Source organism: Pongo abelii, chromosome 20 (genome assembly GCF_028885655.2).
Source record: "Pongo abelii isolate AG06213 chromosome 20, NHGRI_mPonAbe1-v2.0_pri, whole genome shotgun sequence".
Classification (NCBI taxonomy): domain Eukaryota; kingdom Metazoa; phylum Chordata; class Mammalia; order Primates; family Hominidae; genus Pongo; species Pongo abelii.
The window spans coordinates 50908191-50927233 of record NC_072005.2 but is presented as its reverse complement, the minus strand read 5'-3'; the positions used below and the strand labels follow the sequence as shown (position 1 = coordinate 50927233).

At 53.2% G+C, this 19043-nt stretch overlaps 1 protein-coding gene across 2 annotated transcripts in view; it reads right to left on the bottom strand.

Annotated features, from left to right (window-relative positions):
• The window catches only part of NECTIN2 (nectin cell adhesion molecule 2), a 42114-nt gene that overhangs the window by 7205 nt on the left and 15866 nt on the right, over positions 1-19043 (bottom strand). The window contains exons 2-6 of one of the 2 annotated variants that reach the window (XM_054540676.2): positions 16317-16706; positions 9812-10108; positions 7951-8068; positions 7544-7692; positions 3076-3791 (exon numbers count right to left, since the gene is read on the bottom strand). In XM_054540676.2, the coding sequence (XP_054396651.2) occupies positions 3394-3791; positions 7544-7692; positions 7951-8068; positions 9812-10108; positions 16317-16706 (1352 nt within the window). In that variant the 3' untranslated portion in view covers positions 3076-3393. Of the gene's footprint in view, positions 1-3075; positions 3792-7543; positions 7693-7950; positions 8069-9811; positions 10109-16316; positions 16707-19043 lie in introns of those variants that run through there. The other variant, XM_024237900.3, reaches the window with a different exon arrangement.

Genomic DNA, 19043 nt, shown 5'->3' with positions numbered 1-19043 from the left:
GAGAACAAAACATACAAAGTGTCTGCCTTCATGGAACTTTGATTCTGGTTGGGCAGGGAGAACAACAGTAAGCAAACCAGTACAACAGCTCACATGCCAGATGGGAGTAAGTCATGGGGGGATACAAAAATATAGAGTGCGGAAGTGATAGGAGGTGCAAAGTGGGGTCCCCAAAGGTAGTGGGAGGGCCTCTACCTTACTGTAAGGTGACAACTGAGCAAGGGCCTGAAAGAGACACCGGGGATGAGTCATGAGAGTGTCTGGGGTTATCGCAGGCAGCGCAAACAGCCAGCGGGTCTGCAGGAGGCTTGTGGGGCTCTATGGTTTTTTTTGAGACGGTCTCACTTTGTCACCCAGGCTAGAGTGCAGTGGCATGATCACCACCAACTGTAGCCCCAATCTCCTGGGCTCAAGCGATCCTCCCACCTCACCCTCCGGAGTGGCTGGAACTATAGGCATGTGCCGCCAGGCCCAGCTTTTTTTTTTTTTTTTTGAATTTTTTGTAGAGATGGGGTTTTGCCATGTTGCCCAGGCTGGTCTTGAACTCCTGGGCTCAAGTGATCCTCCCGCCTCGGCCTCCCAACGTTCTGGGATTATGCAGTGCTTGGCCTGCCTTGTATTGTTTTTAAAGAACAGCAAGTAGACCGTGTAGCTGGGGCAGAATGAGGCGGGGCAGAGTGGGGAGAGGAGAGGAGAGGAGACAGGACCAGGGGCGGCTAGAAGGCAGAGAATGCGGGGGCAGAATTCTGGGATCCAGAATCACCTTTGGTGACTAGAATCTCCTTCCACTTATCAGGAAAGGGGTTAGGGCTGGGGGCGGTGACTGACGTCTGTAATCTCTGCGCTTTCGGAGGCCGAGGCGGGCGGATTGTTAAGACCAGCGAGGGCAACGATCACAAGACCTCATCTCTAGAAAAAATTTTAAAAATTAGCTGGGGGCTAGCCGGGTGCGTTGGCTCACGCCTGTAATCCCAGCACTTTGGGAGGCTGAGGCGGGTGGATTACCTGAGGCCGGGAGTTTGAGACCAGCCTGACCAACATGGAGAAACTCCGTCTCTACTAAAAATACAAAATATTAGCTGGGCGTGCTGGCGCGCGCCTGTAATCCCAGCTACTCGGGAGGCTGAGGCAGGAGAATTGCTTGAACCTTGGAAGCGGAGGTTGCCGTGAGCCAAGATCGCGCCGTTGCACTCTAGCCTGGATAAGAGCGAAACTCCGTCTTAAAAAAAAAAAAAATAGCCAGCGGCCAGGCACAGTGGCTCACACCTGTCATCCCAGCACTTTTGGAGGCTGAAGTGGGAGGATCGATCGCTTGAGCCCAGGAGTTTGAGCCCAGTCTGGGTAATATAGGGAGACCACGCCCCTTCTAAAAAAAAAAAAAAAAAAAAGGCTGGGCGCGTTACTCAGGAGGCTGAGACAGGAGAATTGGTTGAACTTGGGAGGTGGAGGGTGCAGTGAGCCGAGATCGTACCACTGCACTCCAGCCTGGGTAACAGAGCTAGACACCGTCTCAAAAAAAAAAAAAAAAAAAAAAAAAGGCAAGACAGGAAAAAGGGTCGAGAAGCTAGAAGCCCGTGTGTGCTCCTGGGCCTCTCCTTCGTTGCTAGCATCTCCCATTTCCATTTCTCAAGTCTTTCCTAATGGAAGAGTTTTTGGAGCGGTTACCCGTTTACTTGCCAATCTCCACACCAGACTGTGTGCCCGAGGTTCGGCACACACTAGGTGTTTGGTGGGTGTGTAAGGAGGACTCAGCATGGCACTGAAGGATCCACTGTGTGCCAGGTGGAACCAGTTCCCCGCCCCTGCCCTCCCGTTGCCCGGGTAGGGTGGGTGGGTGAGTACAGACAACAAACAACCAGAGGAAGTAACAAGCATGGAAGAGCCCGTGGGGGTCACGCATGCATCGGCCTCACTCTCCAGATGAGGAGGGAACTTCCAGAGGACGCTGGACTGTTGGATCTCCACTGCTCCCGTTCCACATCCTGGCATCCTCTGGAGGGCTTCAGAGGGTGGGGGAGTGAGAGAGAGAGACTGCCCCTCGGTCCACACACACACCTTCATCCTAAACATACTGCTGCTATTCTTGTGGTCATTATGGCCGTGCGCACCGGAGGACAGGACTGGGTCTGTGCAGGTCACAGCTGCAGCCCCAGCACCGCCTGGCACAGGGCTTGGTGGGGTCTGTGGAGGTTGATGAGGCGGCGTGAGGGCATCACGGGCACGTCCTTACTGGGTCCCATGACAGCCTTGTGAGGCCGATGTGAACACCTGCCCCGTGTTACAGAGGAAGCACGGAGGCTTGGGAGAGCAGAGGTGACACTGGTAAAAACCTGCCCCTTACTGAGCCTGGGAGTTCAAGGACCCCTCCTCCCGTCTTTGCTTTTCCAGTTGAGAGGAGCTGGAGGGAGCTGCTGCCACTCCCAGGGAGCCACTGAAAAGTCCCTTGGGGTGATCCCTGGGGGCAAGGATGGAGAAGGGAGTGGGGGAAGCCACAGTGGGGGTGGCCAGAGGTGGGACTTCCCCAGCACCCCCCCCGCCTGCCCCATGCCCTTAGGGCCCCTAAGAATGGGAGTGGGGAGCAGCCCTCCCCTCCCGAGACCCCCAGCAACCTGGGGGAGTTGAGGTCTGAGGCTCCATTGGATCACAGCCCTCTGGCCTCCCGTTCTCTCCGGACGCAGGGAACCTGGCTGAGCCCCTGCTGTCCCCACCCCCACCTCCACCCGAGGGCCCAGGAGTCCAGAGAACTCCTGCCTCCGACGGGTCTGGCCACACCATCCAGAAAGGCAGCCTCTGTCCTGGGACCCAGGAGTCCCAATGTCCAGGCCTCTGAGTCCCCAGTCCAGTGACCTGAATCCTAGTTCCATGAGCCTCGCGGTTCTCGGCCATCCAATGCGTCTTTCAAGGATCCAAGTGGTCCGAGCCCCACAGCCTTCCCCAGTCTAACCCCTGCCAGGCTCTCGTTCCCCGGGGGCATGGATCAGCTCTTCCCAGCCCTGGGACCTAGGAGTCCCTGTCCCACCCTCTCTTTCCCCACCACCCAAGGAGGGGGTCTGATGTATTACAAGACACCCCCGATGTTTTCCTCCAAGGCATTTATTAACTCCTGAGTGTCACGGGGCCAGGGGCAGGCTGGAGCTAAAACCAAGTCTCTGGGGGTGGGGGTCCTCTCTGGATCCCCACTACTCAGCTCCTCGGGCTCCCCATGCAGCCCTAGAGACGGGAGAAGTCCAGTGTGCCGTTCCACCTCCCTCCAAGTCCCAAGAAAGTGGGAGGCAGTGTTCCACTCCAGTGTCGTCCAGACGAACAAGTCCACCCAGTCTGGAACCCTAGGCTGGCGTGGCCTGGTCAGGGGCGGGAGGGCCGGGCCCGGCTCTGTCTCTGTCTGTGTCCAGGTCACACATAAACTGCCCGCCGTGAGATGAGGGAGCCGTCCAGCTGGGACTCCATGTCATCCTCGAGTGCCGGGGGTGGAGGCAACATGAGGCCTTTCTCTGCCTTCTCTTCCTCCTCCTCCTCCTCCTCATCCTTGCCATCTGGTTCCATGGGACCAGGGACTACTGGTGTCCAGAAGACGGGGTCCCCATTTCCCAACACCTGAGTTTTCGGATCGTAGAATCCCCCGTCGCCAGTGGCTCCTCCTCCTGCTCCTCCAGGACTCTTCCTCCTCCTCCTCACCCTCAGCAGGATGAAGGCCAAGGACCCCCCAGCCAGAAGCAGCAGCACCAGCAGTGTCCCCCCCACGGCCCCCCACACCAGCGGGCCCACGTCTCGGGGCGAGGCCCTGGGGGTTTCTGAGGAGAGAGAGAAGGAGGGGGTGAGAGAGAGAGAGAGAGGGAGACACAGGTCATGAGGATAGCTCTGGGGAGTGAGGGGGTGGGGGAGACGCAGGATAGGCGGGGATGGAGGGAGCGGGAGTGACCAGAATTAGGGGGTGACTCTAGGCAGAAGAATGGAGGAGGAGGAGGAGTAGGGGGAAAGGGGAAGCCCCTCCGCCCTTCACTACAGCCTGAGCACCACTTTGTACAAGGAGGGGATGCCAACCAGTGGTCCCCAGGTGTTAGTGTTTTGCAAAATTTAAATTGCTAGCCAACCTTTAAAAAATCAGGCGATTTCACTTAAAAATCCAGGTTTCTCTTAGGGGAGAAGAATCAGATCTAGTAACACCAAACTCCCATGTCTGGCGATCACTGTAGCTGAGTGGAAGCTGGCTATTCGGATGCAGTAGATCTGGCCGCCCGGTCACTGGCCAGGACCCTGGTGCCATCTGACTTCGCAGCCCTCCCTGAATGTGCTGTGGGGTCCTCACAAAGCTACGAGCTCGGGGGCACACCCCCTCGGGGGAGGACAGCTGGGTTTCAGTGGGAGGCTGTCTGATCCCAAAGCTCTCTGCAGAGGGCCACAGATTCCTGATAATTCTGCCCTCTCGAGTGGCTGGGAGCATTTATTCCAAGTGCCGTGGCTGCCTCCTCTCTAGGCCACTTATCCCCAGTGTGTAAAATGGGGTTCTCACAGACCGGGACAGTGGGACTTCCTTAGTGTTCCCTGCAGGGGCTGAGCAGGTGGGGATGGGGGGATGGGAGGTAGTGGGGAGGCGGAGAGAGAGAGGAAGCCTTGAAGTGCTGAGGAGGGGAGTGTGAGCAGGGAGGGATGGGGCTCCTGGGCCCCAAGCCAGGGACAGAAGTCAATGTAACCAGAAGCTACCCACCTCCACTTCCCCCATCCCTGCGTGCAAGGCGTAACTGGGACAGACGGGCGTGGGGGGTTCACCCATACCTGACCCCACCTCTACACCTCGACACACAGGAGGGGCTGAGACCCAGGAAGGACATCTGTTTCTGTTGTTTTCAAACGGGGGGTCATGACCCAGCGGGCTGTCAAATCAGCTTAGTGACTCACAAATAGCATTAAAAAAAAGGAGGATAAAATCTTTTTTGGCGGGGGGTAGGGTGGTATATATGTCTCTAACTATACACTGGGTTGAGGAGTGAAACAGATTTTTCTCCTGTGCTGGTCACTAACTGGACCAGGTTGAGCCTATCTCGGGAGGCTTGTCTCTGTTTCTGGAGGTGGCACTGGTGTTTTGGAACTCGAAGCTGAGTCTGTTCATACGTCTAGGGTTGAAAGTTCTGAATCAGGCTTAGTGTGGTTGCTCATGCCTGTAATCCCAGCACTTTGGGAGGCTGAAGCTGGAGGACTGCTTTGAGGCCAGGAGTTCAAGACCAGCCTGGCCAACATAGCGAGACCCTGTTTCTATTAAAAATAAAAAGTTCTCTGAGTCTCTCTAAAGATAGATCTGTCCTGTGGTGCGGCATGCGTACCCTATGTTCCTGCTGCTGCGTACTCCATACTGTGTCTGTGTGACGACTCTGTGTGTGCCTGGATGTGGGTTCGTGGCTCAGAGACCCTCTGAGAGTGACCCCAGGAGCTTTGAGTGTGTCTCCTCTGGCTGTGGCTGTCAGGGCACTCACTGCTTGCGATGGGATTTCTAGAGTGCTTGGAGCATGCACATTTCTGCAGGCATTATCTGTAGGCACATGTCTCTGTAATGGTGTTGTTGGCTAGGGGTGGCCCTGTGGCCACCGTCGTGGGGAGGTGGGGGTGTCTTTCCGCAGCGCTGAGTCTTTGTCTACTGCGTCTGTGTTCTGCAGGCTCTGACCTTGGAGCCACCTGCTGGGTGTGTGGGCAGGGGATCAGCTTGTCAGGTGTATCTGGGGTAGAGGTTAGGGGTGTATTTCCAGTTCGGTGTCTGTCTGGGCGGGTGGAGCTGACCCTCCCCTGGGTGTGCTACTGAGGGCAGGGACTGTGGCTCATTCACCATTGTATTCCCAACCTCAGCAAGAGTGCCTAGCAAACAGGAAACACATATTTGTTGAATGAGAATCTCCCTAACGGACTTTCTGGAGAATTTCAGAGGAGTTTCGGGGAGTTTCGGGAGAGTTCCCGGGGACAAGCTCCTCCCAGGATGTCTTTGATTTCCCGTCTGAGGGTCTGTGAGTGAGGGATGACATTCCTCCGTGTGCAGCCGTTGCTGTCCTGGATTAGTTTTGCCCCCAGCATGTCTGTGTGATGTCTCCCTCCGGGGACTTGTGCGCATCCTCGCGCGCCAGGTGAGCCCAGAGCGGGACAGCTGTCTCTCTGGGTTTGCTGTCTGTGACAGTGTTTCCCATAGGGGTGTCCTATCTCCCTGGCTGTATCTGGATTCCTGATAAGGGGTCTGTTTTCCCTCGGGTGTCTCTGCAAGTGTGTGTGCATTCTAAGATTATGACTCAGTAAGGGGGTCTGCTTCTGTCCCTCCGTGGCTAGTCTGTCTGCATGACAGGGACAGCCCCTGTCTGGGAGTTTGTCCCTACTCCTTCAGTCATGTTCCTGGGGGGCCTGCACATTGCGTATTTGCACAGGTGTGCTGCATGGACCGTCGCCCTGGGGTGTTTCTAAGAATGTCTTTTACTGGCCAGGCGCAGTGGCTCACGCCTGTAATCCCAGCACTTCGAGAGGCCGAGGCGGGTGGATCACCTGAGGTCAGCAGTTGGAGACCAGCTTGACCAATATGGTGAAACCCTGTCTCTACTAAAAATACAAAACTTAGCCGGGGTTGGTGGCGAGCACATATAGTCCCAGCTACTCAGGAGGCTGAGACAGGATAATTGCTTGAACCCGGGAGGCGGAGGTTGCGGTGAGCTGAGATTGCGCCACTGCACTTCAGCCTGGGCGACAGAGCGAGACTCCATCTCAAAAAAAAAAAAAAAAAAAAAAGAATGTCCCTTTCCAGGTGTCATCTGGCTTCGTTCAGTCTGTCTTGGCTGGTGCCACTGTCCTCCTGGATGTGTGTCTTGGTGACAATGGGTTTGAGTGTGCAGGATTACCATCCAGGTGAGTGTCTGGATTCTGATGCATCTCTGCAACAGAATTTCTCAGCACAGGGAGTGTCTGTGGCTGGGGGTCCTGCCAGCTGTGGCTCTGACAGGAGGGATCTCTGGCCCCATCTCCGGGACCCAGGGGTCTCTCTGTCCCAGGGAGCATGGCTCTGTTAACAGTCCCGGCCTCGCTCTAGGTGTGTGGCTCTGCAGTTGTGAGTTTGACCCAGTTTCCATCACTGGGTGATGGTCTGGCTTCGTGCTTTTCCTCTTTGGCTCCATGCCTTGGGGCCGGATTGTGTTTCTGGGGGTGGGAGCTCTTGGTTTCTGTCTCTTTGAGGTTTGCGTGCCTGACTCTAGGTGTGTGTCTTTCTCAGGAGCTGGAGCCCAGGGCAGCTTCCTCGGGTCTCTTCGTGAGGACCCTATCCAGGCCTCTACTTTCTAGGAACCCCGAGCAAAGTCCTCAACCCCCCAACTCTGCTGCCTTCACCTACCCCGACACCCCAAATCCAGACCCCAGTCTGAGGCCACAAGGGGAAGGCCAACCCTCATCTCCCCTCAGCCAGGCGGGTCTGCATCCCTCCCAGGACGGCGGCGCAGCCTCCCCCAATGCAGCCCCAAATCCTGAAGGGCAGAACTCCAGGGGAGCGGACCCAGGTCTCCACACACAGCCCCCAAGACCCACTCACCTCGGACAAAGATGACCTGCTCAGCGCGGCCCATGCCCACGGCATTGGTGACTGTGCAGACGAAGGTGGTATTGAACAGACTGTCCACCGCGTGGATGACCAGCTGGGAGCCCTGGGCCACTGCGGAGGTCGGGAAGGTGCCTGAGGTCCTGGAGGGGTGTGGGGTCAGGTGAGAGGGATACCAAGGTCGAGAGGGGAGCACAGGCCTCATCCCTAAAGATACACCCACCAGGAGCCAAGCTCCAAGGACCTAAGTACTCCCGGAGACCCCAAATTGCCGAAATGCAAGCTCCCTTCATCCTGGAGGATTTAGGAGTTTAGGCCCAGCCCCTCCTCCCTCAGACCCAGGAGTCCAGGCCCCAGCCCCGCCTCCCTTAGACCCAGGGTTCTGAGACCACGTGACTCACGTGCTCCAGTCATAGCCCGTGGGCTCTGGGTTGCTGCGGACGTCACAGCTCAGGGTGGCATCAGTACGGCCGAGGTACCAGTTGTCATCATAGCCGGAGATGGATACTTCAGGAGGGTCTGGGGGAAATGGGGGGACTGGATCAGCAAGGAGGAGAATCCCAGAGCGGGTGGACAGGTTAGCAAATGGACAGGAATGCTAAAGAAATGGGGCGGGTTGGCAGGAGGTACAGCAGTCAAAACCATCTGGGGCAAATCAGTCCAGGCTGTGTATGCTGATGTCAGTGTAGACACTGTTCAGGGAAACCACTGTGGATGATTTTGTGGGAGTTATTGTTCAGTGCTGGCAGTGCCTGAGGGAGCCACTACAAATAATGTGTGTGTGTGTGTGTGTGTGTGTGTGTGTGTGTTTGAGACAGGATCTTGCTCTGTTGCCCAGGATGCAGAGCAGTGGGGTGATCTTGGTTTACTGCAACCTCCGCGTCCTGGGCTCAAGCCATCCTCCCGCCTCAGCCTCCCAAGTGGTTGGGATTACAGGCATGTACCACCATATCCAGCTAATTTTGGTATTTTTAGTAGAGACAGGGTTTCACCATGTTGCCCAGGCTGGTCCCGAACTCCTGACCTCAAGAGATCTGCCCGCCTTAGCCTCCCAAAGTGCTGGGATTGCAGGCGTGAGCCACCGCACCCGGCCTGTGTGTGTGTTTTTGACATGGAGGGAGGAGGTCAAAACAGGGTTTGGGCAACCAGTGTAGGTCCTGGGAGGAAAGTGGCACAGACAAGGCTCAGGGGAGCTGGTGCACTTATGGGTGCACGTGATGCATGTTGCCTGGGGGAGCTGGTATAGACTTGGCTTAGGGAATCTGTGTAAGTGGAGGCATTGCCTGGGGAGCTAGTGTAGACAACATTGAGTTGGGGTATGTGGTCATTTTGGACAGTGGTGGAAGAGGTGGTTAAGCCAGTATTTGAGGGATTCTGTGTGAAGAGTGCCAGGGTGGCCTCTCTGGGTAACATTATGAGGTGTGAGCATAGGCAGTTTCTGGAAGAGCTAGCAAAAAACCCAGTGGGAGGGGTCACGATCAACAGGGCCCTGGGGGGAGCCTGTAATGTAATATAAAATGTAATTATATTACATTAAATAATAATAATAAATAATAAAATATATTTAATATATAATTTGTATATTTTATATAATATATAATGTATAAAAATATAAAAAAAAATAAATAAATACAATGTAAATAATATCAGGGATCAGGGGTCGGTGTAGAGACTCTGGGAGACTCAGTACAGATGGCACCTAGGGAAGTCAAGGCAGAAGTATGGGAAGATGTGGAGACGATGTTAGGTCGGGCAGTGTAGACATGTAGACATGGCCCAGCACGATTGATCTGATGGTCCAGGGGCAGTGTCAACTGGGGTCCATGGGAGCCAGAAAAGACACTGTTGGGGACAGTTTTTTGCTGGTAAACCAACTCTCTGGGGAATAAAAGAAGCCCCCATTTCTAGGGATTGCCAATTTCCTTGGTGTAAATATTCCCCAAGGTTGATTTCAAGCTACCGAGAAGACTTCATTGGATGTGGAATTGGAAAGAAATGTATCAAACTGGCTCTTGCAAGCCCATCCCAGGTTACCACGGACTAGGCACGGCATGCAGGAACCCAGTAAAGCCAGTGTAGACAATGAGGGTGAAGTATGTAGATTTGCCCATGGGAGCCAGTATAGACAATGGCAGGAAGGTAGTGCAGAATTTGGCTTCAGGGAACCCACGTAGACAACATTCAGAGACAATGTAGATAGTGCTTTAGAGAAGCCAGTGTAGGCAGTTTTGATGGGGGAGGGGTCACCCCCGATGCACTCACAGCGTACAGAGAGGGTCACAGGTATCAGGGCCGGTTCCTCAAAGCTCTCATGCTCCACTTTGCAGGTGACCGTGACACCATCTGCTCGGCCCGAGGGCACCAAGGTGAAGCGGCTGGTGACAGTGACAGTTCCGGCCAGGGTCCCTGACACCTGAGTCTCTTTGGCTTCCCAGTCCAGGGACGAGAGCCAGGAGATCCGGGCAGGTGGGCGGCCCTCTTTGGAGATGCAGAGGGCCACTGTCGTAGGGTCCTGGCTGAACGTGACCTTCTGGGCCTCAGCTTGGTTCTCGGGCTTGGCTGGGGAGAGGATGAGAGGGGGTGTGTCACTCCTCACTGGCAGTCATTCAACAAACACTCAGCAGAGGAGCAGGGTGGTTAGGCCCTAACTGCCGGGGTTCCAATCCCAGCTCTGCTGCTTATCAGCGGCCTGGCTTGGGATAAGTGGTTTTGCAACTCTCTAGCTGTTTCTTCTTTTGTAAAACGGGGATAATGAAAGTACCCACCCCTAGGATTGCTGTGTGAATTAAATAATACATTGATAGGTAAATGGCTTAGGGTAATGTCTGGCCTGCACTGCCCTATCCACGTGCTGTCCATTTTATTTTACTTATTTTTTAGAGACAGAGGCCCGCTCTGTCACCTGGTCTCGAGTGCAGTGGTGTGATCATAGCTTGCTGCAGCCTCCACCTCCTAGGCTCAAGTGATCCTCCCGCCTTAGCCTCCAGAGTAGCTAGGACCATAGGCATGCACCACCATGCCCGGCTAATTTTTAAATTTTTTTTGTAGAGATGAGTTCTTGCTATGTTGCCCAGGCTGATCTCAAACTCCTGAGCACAAGCCATCTTTCCACCTCGGCCCCCCAAACCTCTGAGGTTACAGGCGCCTGGCCTGGCCATTTCGGTATACTGTCTCTTCGCCCTGCCAGATATGCAGACACAGGGTCCAAAAGCCTGGAGGAGGCTGAGATTTAAAAAAAAAAGCTGGTCGGGCATGGTGGTTCACACCTGCAATACCAGCACTTTAGGAGGTTGAGGAGGGTGGATCACTTGAGGCCAGGAATTTGAGACCAGTCTGGCCAACATGGTGAAAACTCATCTCTACTGAAAATACAAAAATTAGGATGGGCGCAGTAGCTCATGCTTGTAATCCCAGCACTTTGCGAGGCCCAGGCGGGCGGATCACCTGAGGTCAGGAGTTCTAGACCAGCCTGGCCAATGTGGTGAAACCCCGCCTCTACTAAAAATGCAAAAATTAGCTGGGCGTGGTGGCAGGTGCCTGTAATCCCAGGTACTCGGGAGGCTGAGGTAGGAGAATTGCTTGAACCTGGGAGGCGGAGGTTGCAGTGAGCCGAGATCGTAACACTGCACTCCAGCCTGGGGGACAGTGAGACTCTGTCTCAAAAAGAAAAGAAAAAAAAAAAAAAAAAAGCAAATCAAGGACGAATAACTGAGTAATGTGGTTCAAAGGTCCAGCTGAAAAGGCCCCCTGTTCCTTTTCCTGTAATCACCATTAGATGATTGAATGACCGGAAGTGTGATAAAGGCAGAAAATTCTCAAAGCCGTTTCTTTTTTTTATACCCTTTCCACCTCATCCTCTTGGAAAACATGGAAAAAAATCACAAAAACAAAACTCCAGGAAGAATAGCAGCTCATGCTTACGATGTGTGTCCCCCACCCAGACTCACATCTTCTGTTGCTTTCTGGACCTGGGTATCCACCTCTGAACTTCTCAACACGGTCTGACTCTCCTCTTCTTCCCAGCTCTCCCTTCCCACCACCTTCTCCCCTGACCATCGTGGAGCACCCCACAAGCCTCCCCACATCCTCCTGGCCACCCTCCAAGCTGTTAGAATAGTGACTCAGGGCCCAAGCCCACCACTTCCCCATGGCCACCTCCCCTGGCCACTCCCTGTGCTCCCCACCCACGCCCTCCTCAGTCTCTGCCCCCACCCACTTTGGGGTTTTGGTTGGTGATTTTGTGCCTGGATTGCTTTGGCCTCCTTCTCCAGACCCCACTCCAAGCCCCACTTCCTCAAGGGCACTTTCCTGACCGCCGATTCTGGCCAACTATCCGTTGGTGGCTCACGCATCATGAAGACAGAGGCTTTGGCTGTTTTGTTCCTTACTTCCGCCCCAGTGTGTATATGGAAGCTCTTGAAGTTATCTCTCTCTCTCTCTCTCTCTCTTTTTTTTATTAATTTGAGACGGAGTCTTGCTGTCACCCACGATGGAGTGCAGTGGTGCAATCTCAGCTTACTGCAACCTCCCCTTGCAGGTTTCAGCGATTCGCCTGCCTTAGCCTCCCAAGTAGCTGGGATTACAGGTGTGTGCCATCATTTGTGGCTAATTTTTATTTGTAGTTTTGGAGACCCTCTCTCCAAGAAACAAACAAACAAAAGCTCACTTGCAAGAGCTGCTTGCCTTGGCGCCTGCTTGAAGTGTATATTCAGGGCAACTTCAATCTATGCTCCCAGGTGGTCATCGTCAAGCTTTGGGCTTGATTAAACCCTACCCTTAATCATATCTTTTTTTTTGAGATGGAGTCTCGGAATCTCACTCTGTCGCCCAGGCTGGAGTGCAGTGGCGCGATCTCGGCTCACTGCAAGCTCCGCCTCCCGGGTTCACGCCATTCTCCTGCCTCAGCCTCCCAAGTAACTTCGACTACAGGTGCCCGCCACCACGCCCGGCTAATTTTTTGTATTTTTAGCAGAGACGGGGTTTCACCGTGTTAGCCAGGATGGTCTCAATCTCCTGACATCGTGATCCGCCCGCCTCGGCCTCCCAAAGTGCTGGGATTACAGGCGTGAGCCACCCAGCCCAGCCCTTAATCATATTTTCTGAGTCTCATTATTTATTTATTTATTTTGAGACGGAGTTTTGCTCTTGTTGCCTCTCAGCCTCCCAAAGTGCTGGGATTACAGGTGTGAACCACCGTGCCCAGCCCTGAAATTATCTCTGGATGAGAACAAATGATTGCACAAGAAGAGAGGCGTTTGTGAGGGTGGGGTGAAGAGCTGTCCTTTGTGTTACGGAAAACAGCTGTGGTCACTGGAAAGGGAAGTGTTTACTCAAGGACAGCACAGGGTGACTTTCTCAGACACTCTGGGCTGAGAAGGGGGAAAAAAAAGGCATCCAGAGTGACGTGGCTTCTGGGAAGTTGCCTAGGGAAGGTGGGCTCCCAGGGGACTTCCAACATTTTCTTTTTTTTTTTTTTTGAGACAGAGTCTCACTCTGTCTCCCAGGCTGGAGTGTAGTGGCACGATCTTGGCTCACTGCAAGCTCCGCCTCCCGGGTTCATGCCATTCTCCTGCCTCAGCCTCCCGAGTAGCTGGGACTACAGGCACCCACCACCACGCCCGGCTAATTTCTTGTATTTTTAGTAGAGATGGGGTTTCACCATGTTAGCCAGGATGGTCTCGATCTCCTGACCTCGTGATCTGCCCGCCTCAGCCTCCCAAAGTGCTGGGATTACAGGCATGAGCCACCCAGCCCGGCCTCAAGATTTAAAGAAAGAGCATTCGTAGCTGGATGTGGTGACTCATGCCTGTAGTCCCAGCTATGCAGGAGGCGGAGGCAGGAGGATCCCTTGAGCCCAGGAGTTCAAGTCTAGCCTGGGCAATGTAGTGAGACTTTGTCTCAAAAAAAGGAAAAAAAAAAAAAAAAGAAAAAGGAAAAGAAAAAAAGCATCCTTCAAAAAAAATCTTCCCTGCCTTCTCTATTTTTGCCAAGTGTCAATCACCTTCCTGCTGGGAGTCCTATTTTTTTTTTTTTTTTTTTTTTTTTTTTTTTTTTTGAGACAGGGTCTTGTGCTGGAGCACAGTGGTGCAATCTTGGCTCACTTGCAATCTGCAATCTCTGCTTCCCAGGCTCAAGCGATCCTCCCACCTCAGCCTCTTAAGTAGCTGGGACTACAGGTGCGTGCTACCATGCCCAGCTATTTTTTTTTTTTTCTTGTAGAGATGGGGCCTCACCATGTTGCCCAGAGTGGTCTCAAACTCCTGACCTCAAAGTGATCTGCCCACCTTGGCATCCCAAAGTGCTGGGATTACAGGCGTGAGCCACCGCACCAGGCCTGGGACTCCTCTCTGATCCTGCTTCCCCCTCAATCCATGGACAAGCCCAGCACCTACTGTCTCCTAAAAACACCTCTATATGCCGCCCACTTCCCTCTGCCCCCACTGCCTCATCCGCCTTCCCAGCAATGCCTCCTCTCGCCTCTCGTCCCAGCTCCTTTCTACCTCCGTCCACTCCTCGAATCACCCCTCATACAGCTGCCGGTCATTTTTTCCAACCTCAAACGTCTGTCCAGATCTCTCCTGTGCTTGGACACCTCCTATGGCTCTTAACCATACTGAGGGCATAGTCCAGCCTCCTCGCCTCCACCTGTGAAGCCCGTGTAATGTGGCCCCGCTGAGGGTCACCCAAGCCCTTGCCTATCCTCACCGGTCCCCTTTCCATTCCTGGAATATGCCCAGCTCCCAGCTCACGCCCACCTGCCACGTTTTTGTGCCCGTGCCCCTCTGCTATGCCCAAAGGTGGCTCCTTCTCAGACTCCAGGACTTGACTAAGATGCCTTCCCTGCACATCCTATCTCAATGAGGCCACTGTGTCCCCTACTTCTAAGCCATTTTACTTCCTGCCTGGACTGGACATGTTTTAAGACAGGGTCTCGCTCTGTTGTCCAGGATGGAGTGCAGTAGCACAATCACAGCTTACTGCAGCCTCAACCTCCTGGGCTCAGGTGATCCTCCCACCTCAGCCTCTTGAGTAGCTGAAATTACAGGTATGAGTCACTGAGCCTGGTTAATGAAAACAATTTTTTTTTTCTTTTCCTAGCCGGGCGCAGTGGCTCACGCCTGTAATCCCAGCACCTTGAGAGGCCCAGGTGGACGGATCACCTGAGGTCAGGAGTTCAAGACCAGCCTGGCCAACTTGGTGAAACCCCGTCTCTACTAAAAATACAAAAAAAAATTAGCCAGGCATGGTGGTGGGTGCCTGTAATCCCAGCTACTCGGGAGGCTGAGGCAGGATAATTGCTTGAACCTGGGAGGCGGAGGTTGCAGTGAGCTAAGATCTCGCCACTCCACTCCAGCCTGGGCAACAAGAGTGAAACTCCGTCTCAAAAAAAAAAAAAAAATTTTTTTTGTCGTTGAGACAAGAGTCTTACTGTGTTGCCTAGGATGGTCTCAAATTCCTAGGCTCAAGGGATCCTCCCACCTCGGCCTCCCTGAGTGCTGGGGTTATGGGCGTGAGCCCCAGCACCCGGCCCCGCCCGGACTTTGCAGTTGCCTTACCCTGTGGTTTCTCAGCTCCCATCCTTTCCCCTCCCAACACAGCCAGGAGGAGCTGGTGAGAACCAAAGCCAGATCAAACCTGTCTGCTACTAAGAACCTACTACAGCTCTTATCCTCCCTGGGGAAAAGCCAAAGCCTTCTCATAGTCCACAAGGCTTTTGCCAATCTGTTCCCATCCTCTCCTTGTCTTTGTTGCTTCCTACTTTCCCCCCACTCATATGTCTCCAGCCACCCTGACTTCCTTTCTGGCCCTCAAATACTCCAGGTATTCCTGTCTCAGGGCCTTTGTATTTGCCATTCCGTCTGCCTGGAACGCTCTTCCCTTAGATACCCACAGGGCTCCTCCTCTCCTAGTTTCTGCCTAAATTATCTCCAGACCTCCTTAGCTAGAATTGCAACTTGGCCCCCTTCAACTTCCACGGCCCCTTTAACTGCCTGACTTACTCTTTTATTTATTTATTAGAGATAGGGTCTCACTCTGTCACCCAGGCTAGAGTGTAGTGGCATGATCACAGCTCACCGCAGCCTCAAATTCCTGGTCTCAAGCGATACTCCCACCTCAGCCTCCCAAGTAGCTGGAGCCACATCTGCGCACCACCATGGGCTCAAGCAATCTACCTGCCTCAGCCTCCCAAAGTGCTTGGATTATAGTCGTGAGCCACCACATCCAACCTCAATACTTTTTTTTTTTTTTTTTAAGACCGAGTCTTGCTATGTCACCCAGACTGGAGTGCAGTGGTGGCACAATCTCGGCTCACTGCAACCTCTGCCTCCTGGGTTCAAGCGATTCTCCTGACTCAGCCTCCTGCGTAGCTGGGATTATAGGCACGGGCCACCACACCCGGCTAATTTTTTATTTTTCGTAGAGACAGGGTTTCACCATGTTGGCCAGGCAGGTCTTGAACTCCTGACCTCAGGCGATCTGCCCATCTCAGCCTTCCAAAGTGCTAGGATTACAGGGGTGGGCCACTGAGCCCAGCCAATACTTATTTTTTTGTTTTTTCCAAGAATGCCTGGTTGCCTGCCACATCCTCAGCACACAGAAAAGCATATGGCACACGGTAGGTGCTTAATGAACATTTGCTGATGGATGGAAACCCACAGAGAACATGAACCTCACAGCTGAAGCCAAGAGAGAAACTGACCCGCAAGGGGATGCTCCCACACCGCAGCCCTCCCACCTCCTTGCCTCCCGCCCTTACCCTGCTCACCTATGACTCTGAGCCAGGTCATCCCTCGGACGGACCCCTTGGGGAAGGTGGCAAACTCGCAAGTGTAGTTGCCCTCATCCTCCACTGTGAGCCCATGGAGGGCCAGCGTGGCGTCCTGGAGCTCTGCCTCTGTGTCTTGCCCAGTGCTCTGCTTGGCGGAGACGAAGGACAGCCGCTCGCTGCCGGGCTTCGGGCTGGGGAAGCTGGGACCCATCTTAGGGTGGAAGGCGGCCACATTCTGGTGGTTCGCAGGTGCATCTGGGCGCTGCCAGGTCACCAGGGAGATGTACAGTCCAGGAACAGGTGGCAGCAGGTGGCACGGCAGCTCCACGGTGCCCCCGAGCTGGCCTCGCACCTCGGGTAGCACTTGAACTTGCACATCCTGGGCTCCTGGGCAGAGAGGACAGAGAGTGAAGTAGTCGGGTGGGGGAGGGACCCGGACACCTCCAGGCAGGGCCGCCACGAAGGGGGCCCCACGGGAAATGCAGGCTCCACATGCAATGTAGGCAGCTTCGCAGCATCCTGATTCTGAAAAAGCCACCTGGAAAAGACATTTTAGGGAAGACTAAAATGACTATTCTATTATGTTACTATAACATGTACTATGAGTTCATATTACATATGATTTTGGAATTGCTGTTCGTGTTCCTAGGTGTGATAATTAAATTGTGGCTGTACACACTATTTTTCCCAGAAGATAGGAAGTCGCAATGTCATGATTTCAAGTTACTCCTAAATGGTTCAGCAAAAACCAAAATATGTCACCCATTGTCAAGTGGGTCTAGGTGGGGAGGGTGAGGGAGGTTCCAGGCCATTCTTCTTTTTTTTTTTTTTTTGAGACAGAGTCTTGCTCTGTCTCTCGGCTCACTGCAAGCTCCGCCTCCCGGGTTCACGCCATTCTCCTGCCTCAGCCTCCTGAGTAGCTGGGACTACAGGTGCCTGCCACCATGCCTGGCTAATTTTTTTCTTTTTTGTATTTTTAGTAGGGACGGGGTTTCACCGTGTTAGCCAGGATGGTCTCAATCTCCTGACCTCATGATCCGCTTGCCTCAGCCTCCCAAAGGGCTGGGATTACAGGCGCGAGCCACCGCGCCAGGCCACCAGGCCGTTCTTCTTACCTATACTTGTATGTTTAAAAGTTGACATGATGACCAGAGTTGTGGCTCAAGACTTCAATCTAAGCACTTTGGGAGGCCAAGGTGGGAAGAGTGCTTGAGCCTAGGAGTTCAAGAACAGCCTGGGCAACAGAGTGAGACCCTGCCTTTAAAATTAAAAAAGAAAATTAAAAAAAAAGTTTTCTTTTCTTTAAACTACATTTTTTTTCCTCAGACAGGGCCTCACTTTCACCCAGGCTAGAGTGCAGTGGGCCACCCATCTCACTGCAGCCTCAACCTCCCAGGTTCAAGCTGGGACTACCGGCATGCACCACCACACCTGGCTAATTTGTATTTTTTTTTGTTTGTTTTGGTAGAGACAACGTCTCGCTATGTTGCCCAGGCTGGTCTTGAACTCCTGGACTCAAGTGATCCTCCCACCTCAGCCTCCCAAAGTGCTGGGATTATAGGCGTGAGCCACTGCACCCGGCCCACCCCAAACTTTTCATAAGATTTGTTTTTTGGGGGGAATCCTCTGAAAATAAATCAATAAAAAATAACTTTCATAAAATACATTTTAAAACATTTAAAGGCTGAGTATAGTCTTCATCCCCCCCTCAGTAATATACTTTCTCTCACCTTCCTATGAAACCTATAGCCCTCCCTACATAGTATTTTTTCCCAAGTTTCTTTTCTTTTTTTTTTTGAGACCGAGTCTCGCTCTGTTGCCCAGGCTGGGGTGCAGTGGAGCAATCTTGGTCACTGCAACCTCCACCCCCAGTTCAAGGGATTCTTGTGCCTCAGCCTCCTGAGTAGCTGGGATTACAGGCGCCTGCCACCATGCCTGGCTAATTTTTGTATTTTTAGTAGAGATGGGGTTTCACCATGTTGGCCAGGCTGGTCTTGAACTCCTGACCTCAGGTGATCAGCCCCCCGCACCTTGGCCCTAAGTTTCTATTTTTTTATTAAAATAAAAATTTTAAAATTATTATATTTTTAGCAGGTGCAAGTGCCGGTTTCTTACATACATATATTGCGTAGAGGTGAAGTCTGGGCTTTTAGCGTATCTATCACCTGAATAGCAAACAGTGTACCCAACAGTTAATTTTTCTTTTTCTTTTTTGAGACAGGGTCTCACTCTGTCTTCCAGGCTGAAGTGCAGTGGCACAATCTTGGCTCACTGCAACTTGAGTGGCTGGGACTGCAGGCGTGCGCCACCAGTGCCCGGCTAATTTTTGTTTTTGTAGAGACAGGGTTTTGCCATGTTGCCCAGGCTGGTCTCAAACTCCTGAACTCAAAGTGAGCAGCCCGCCTCAGCCTCCCAAAGTGCTGGGATTATAGGCATGCACCAATGCACCTGGCTTCCAATAGTCAATTTTTCTTTTTTTTGAGATGGAGTCTCGCGCTGTTGCCCAGGCTGGAGTGCAGTGGTGTGATCTCGGCTCACTGCAACCTCCGCCTCCCAACTTCAAGCGATTCTCCTGCCTCAGCCTCCCAAGTTGCTGGGATTACAGGCGCACGCTACCACGCCCGGCTAATTTTTTTTTTTTTTGTATTTTTAGTAGAGATGGGGTTTCACCGTGTTAGCCAGGATGGTCTCAATCTCCTGACCTCGTGATCTGCCACCTCAGGC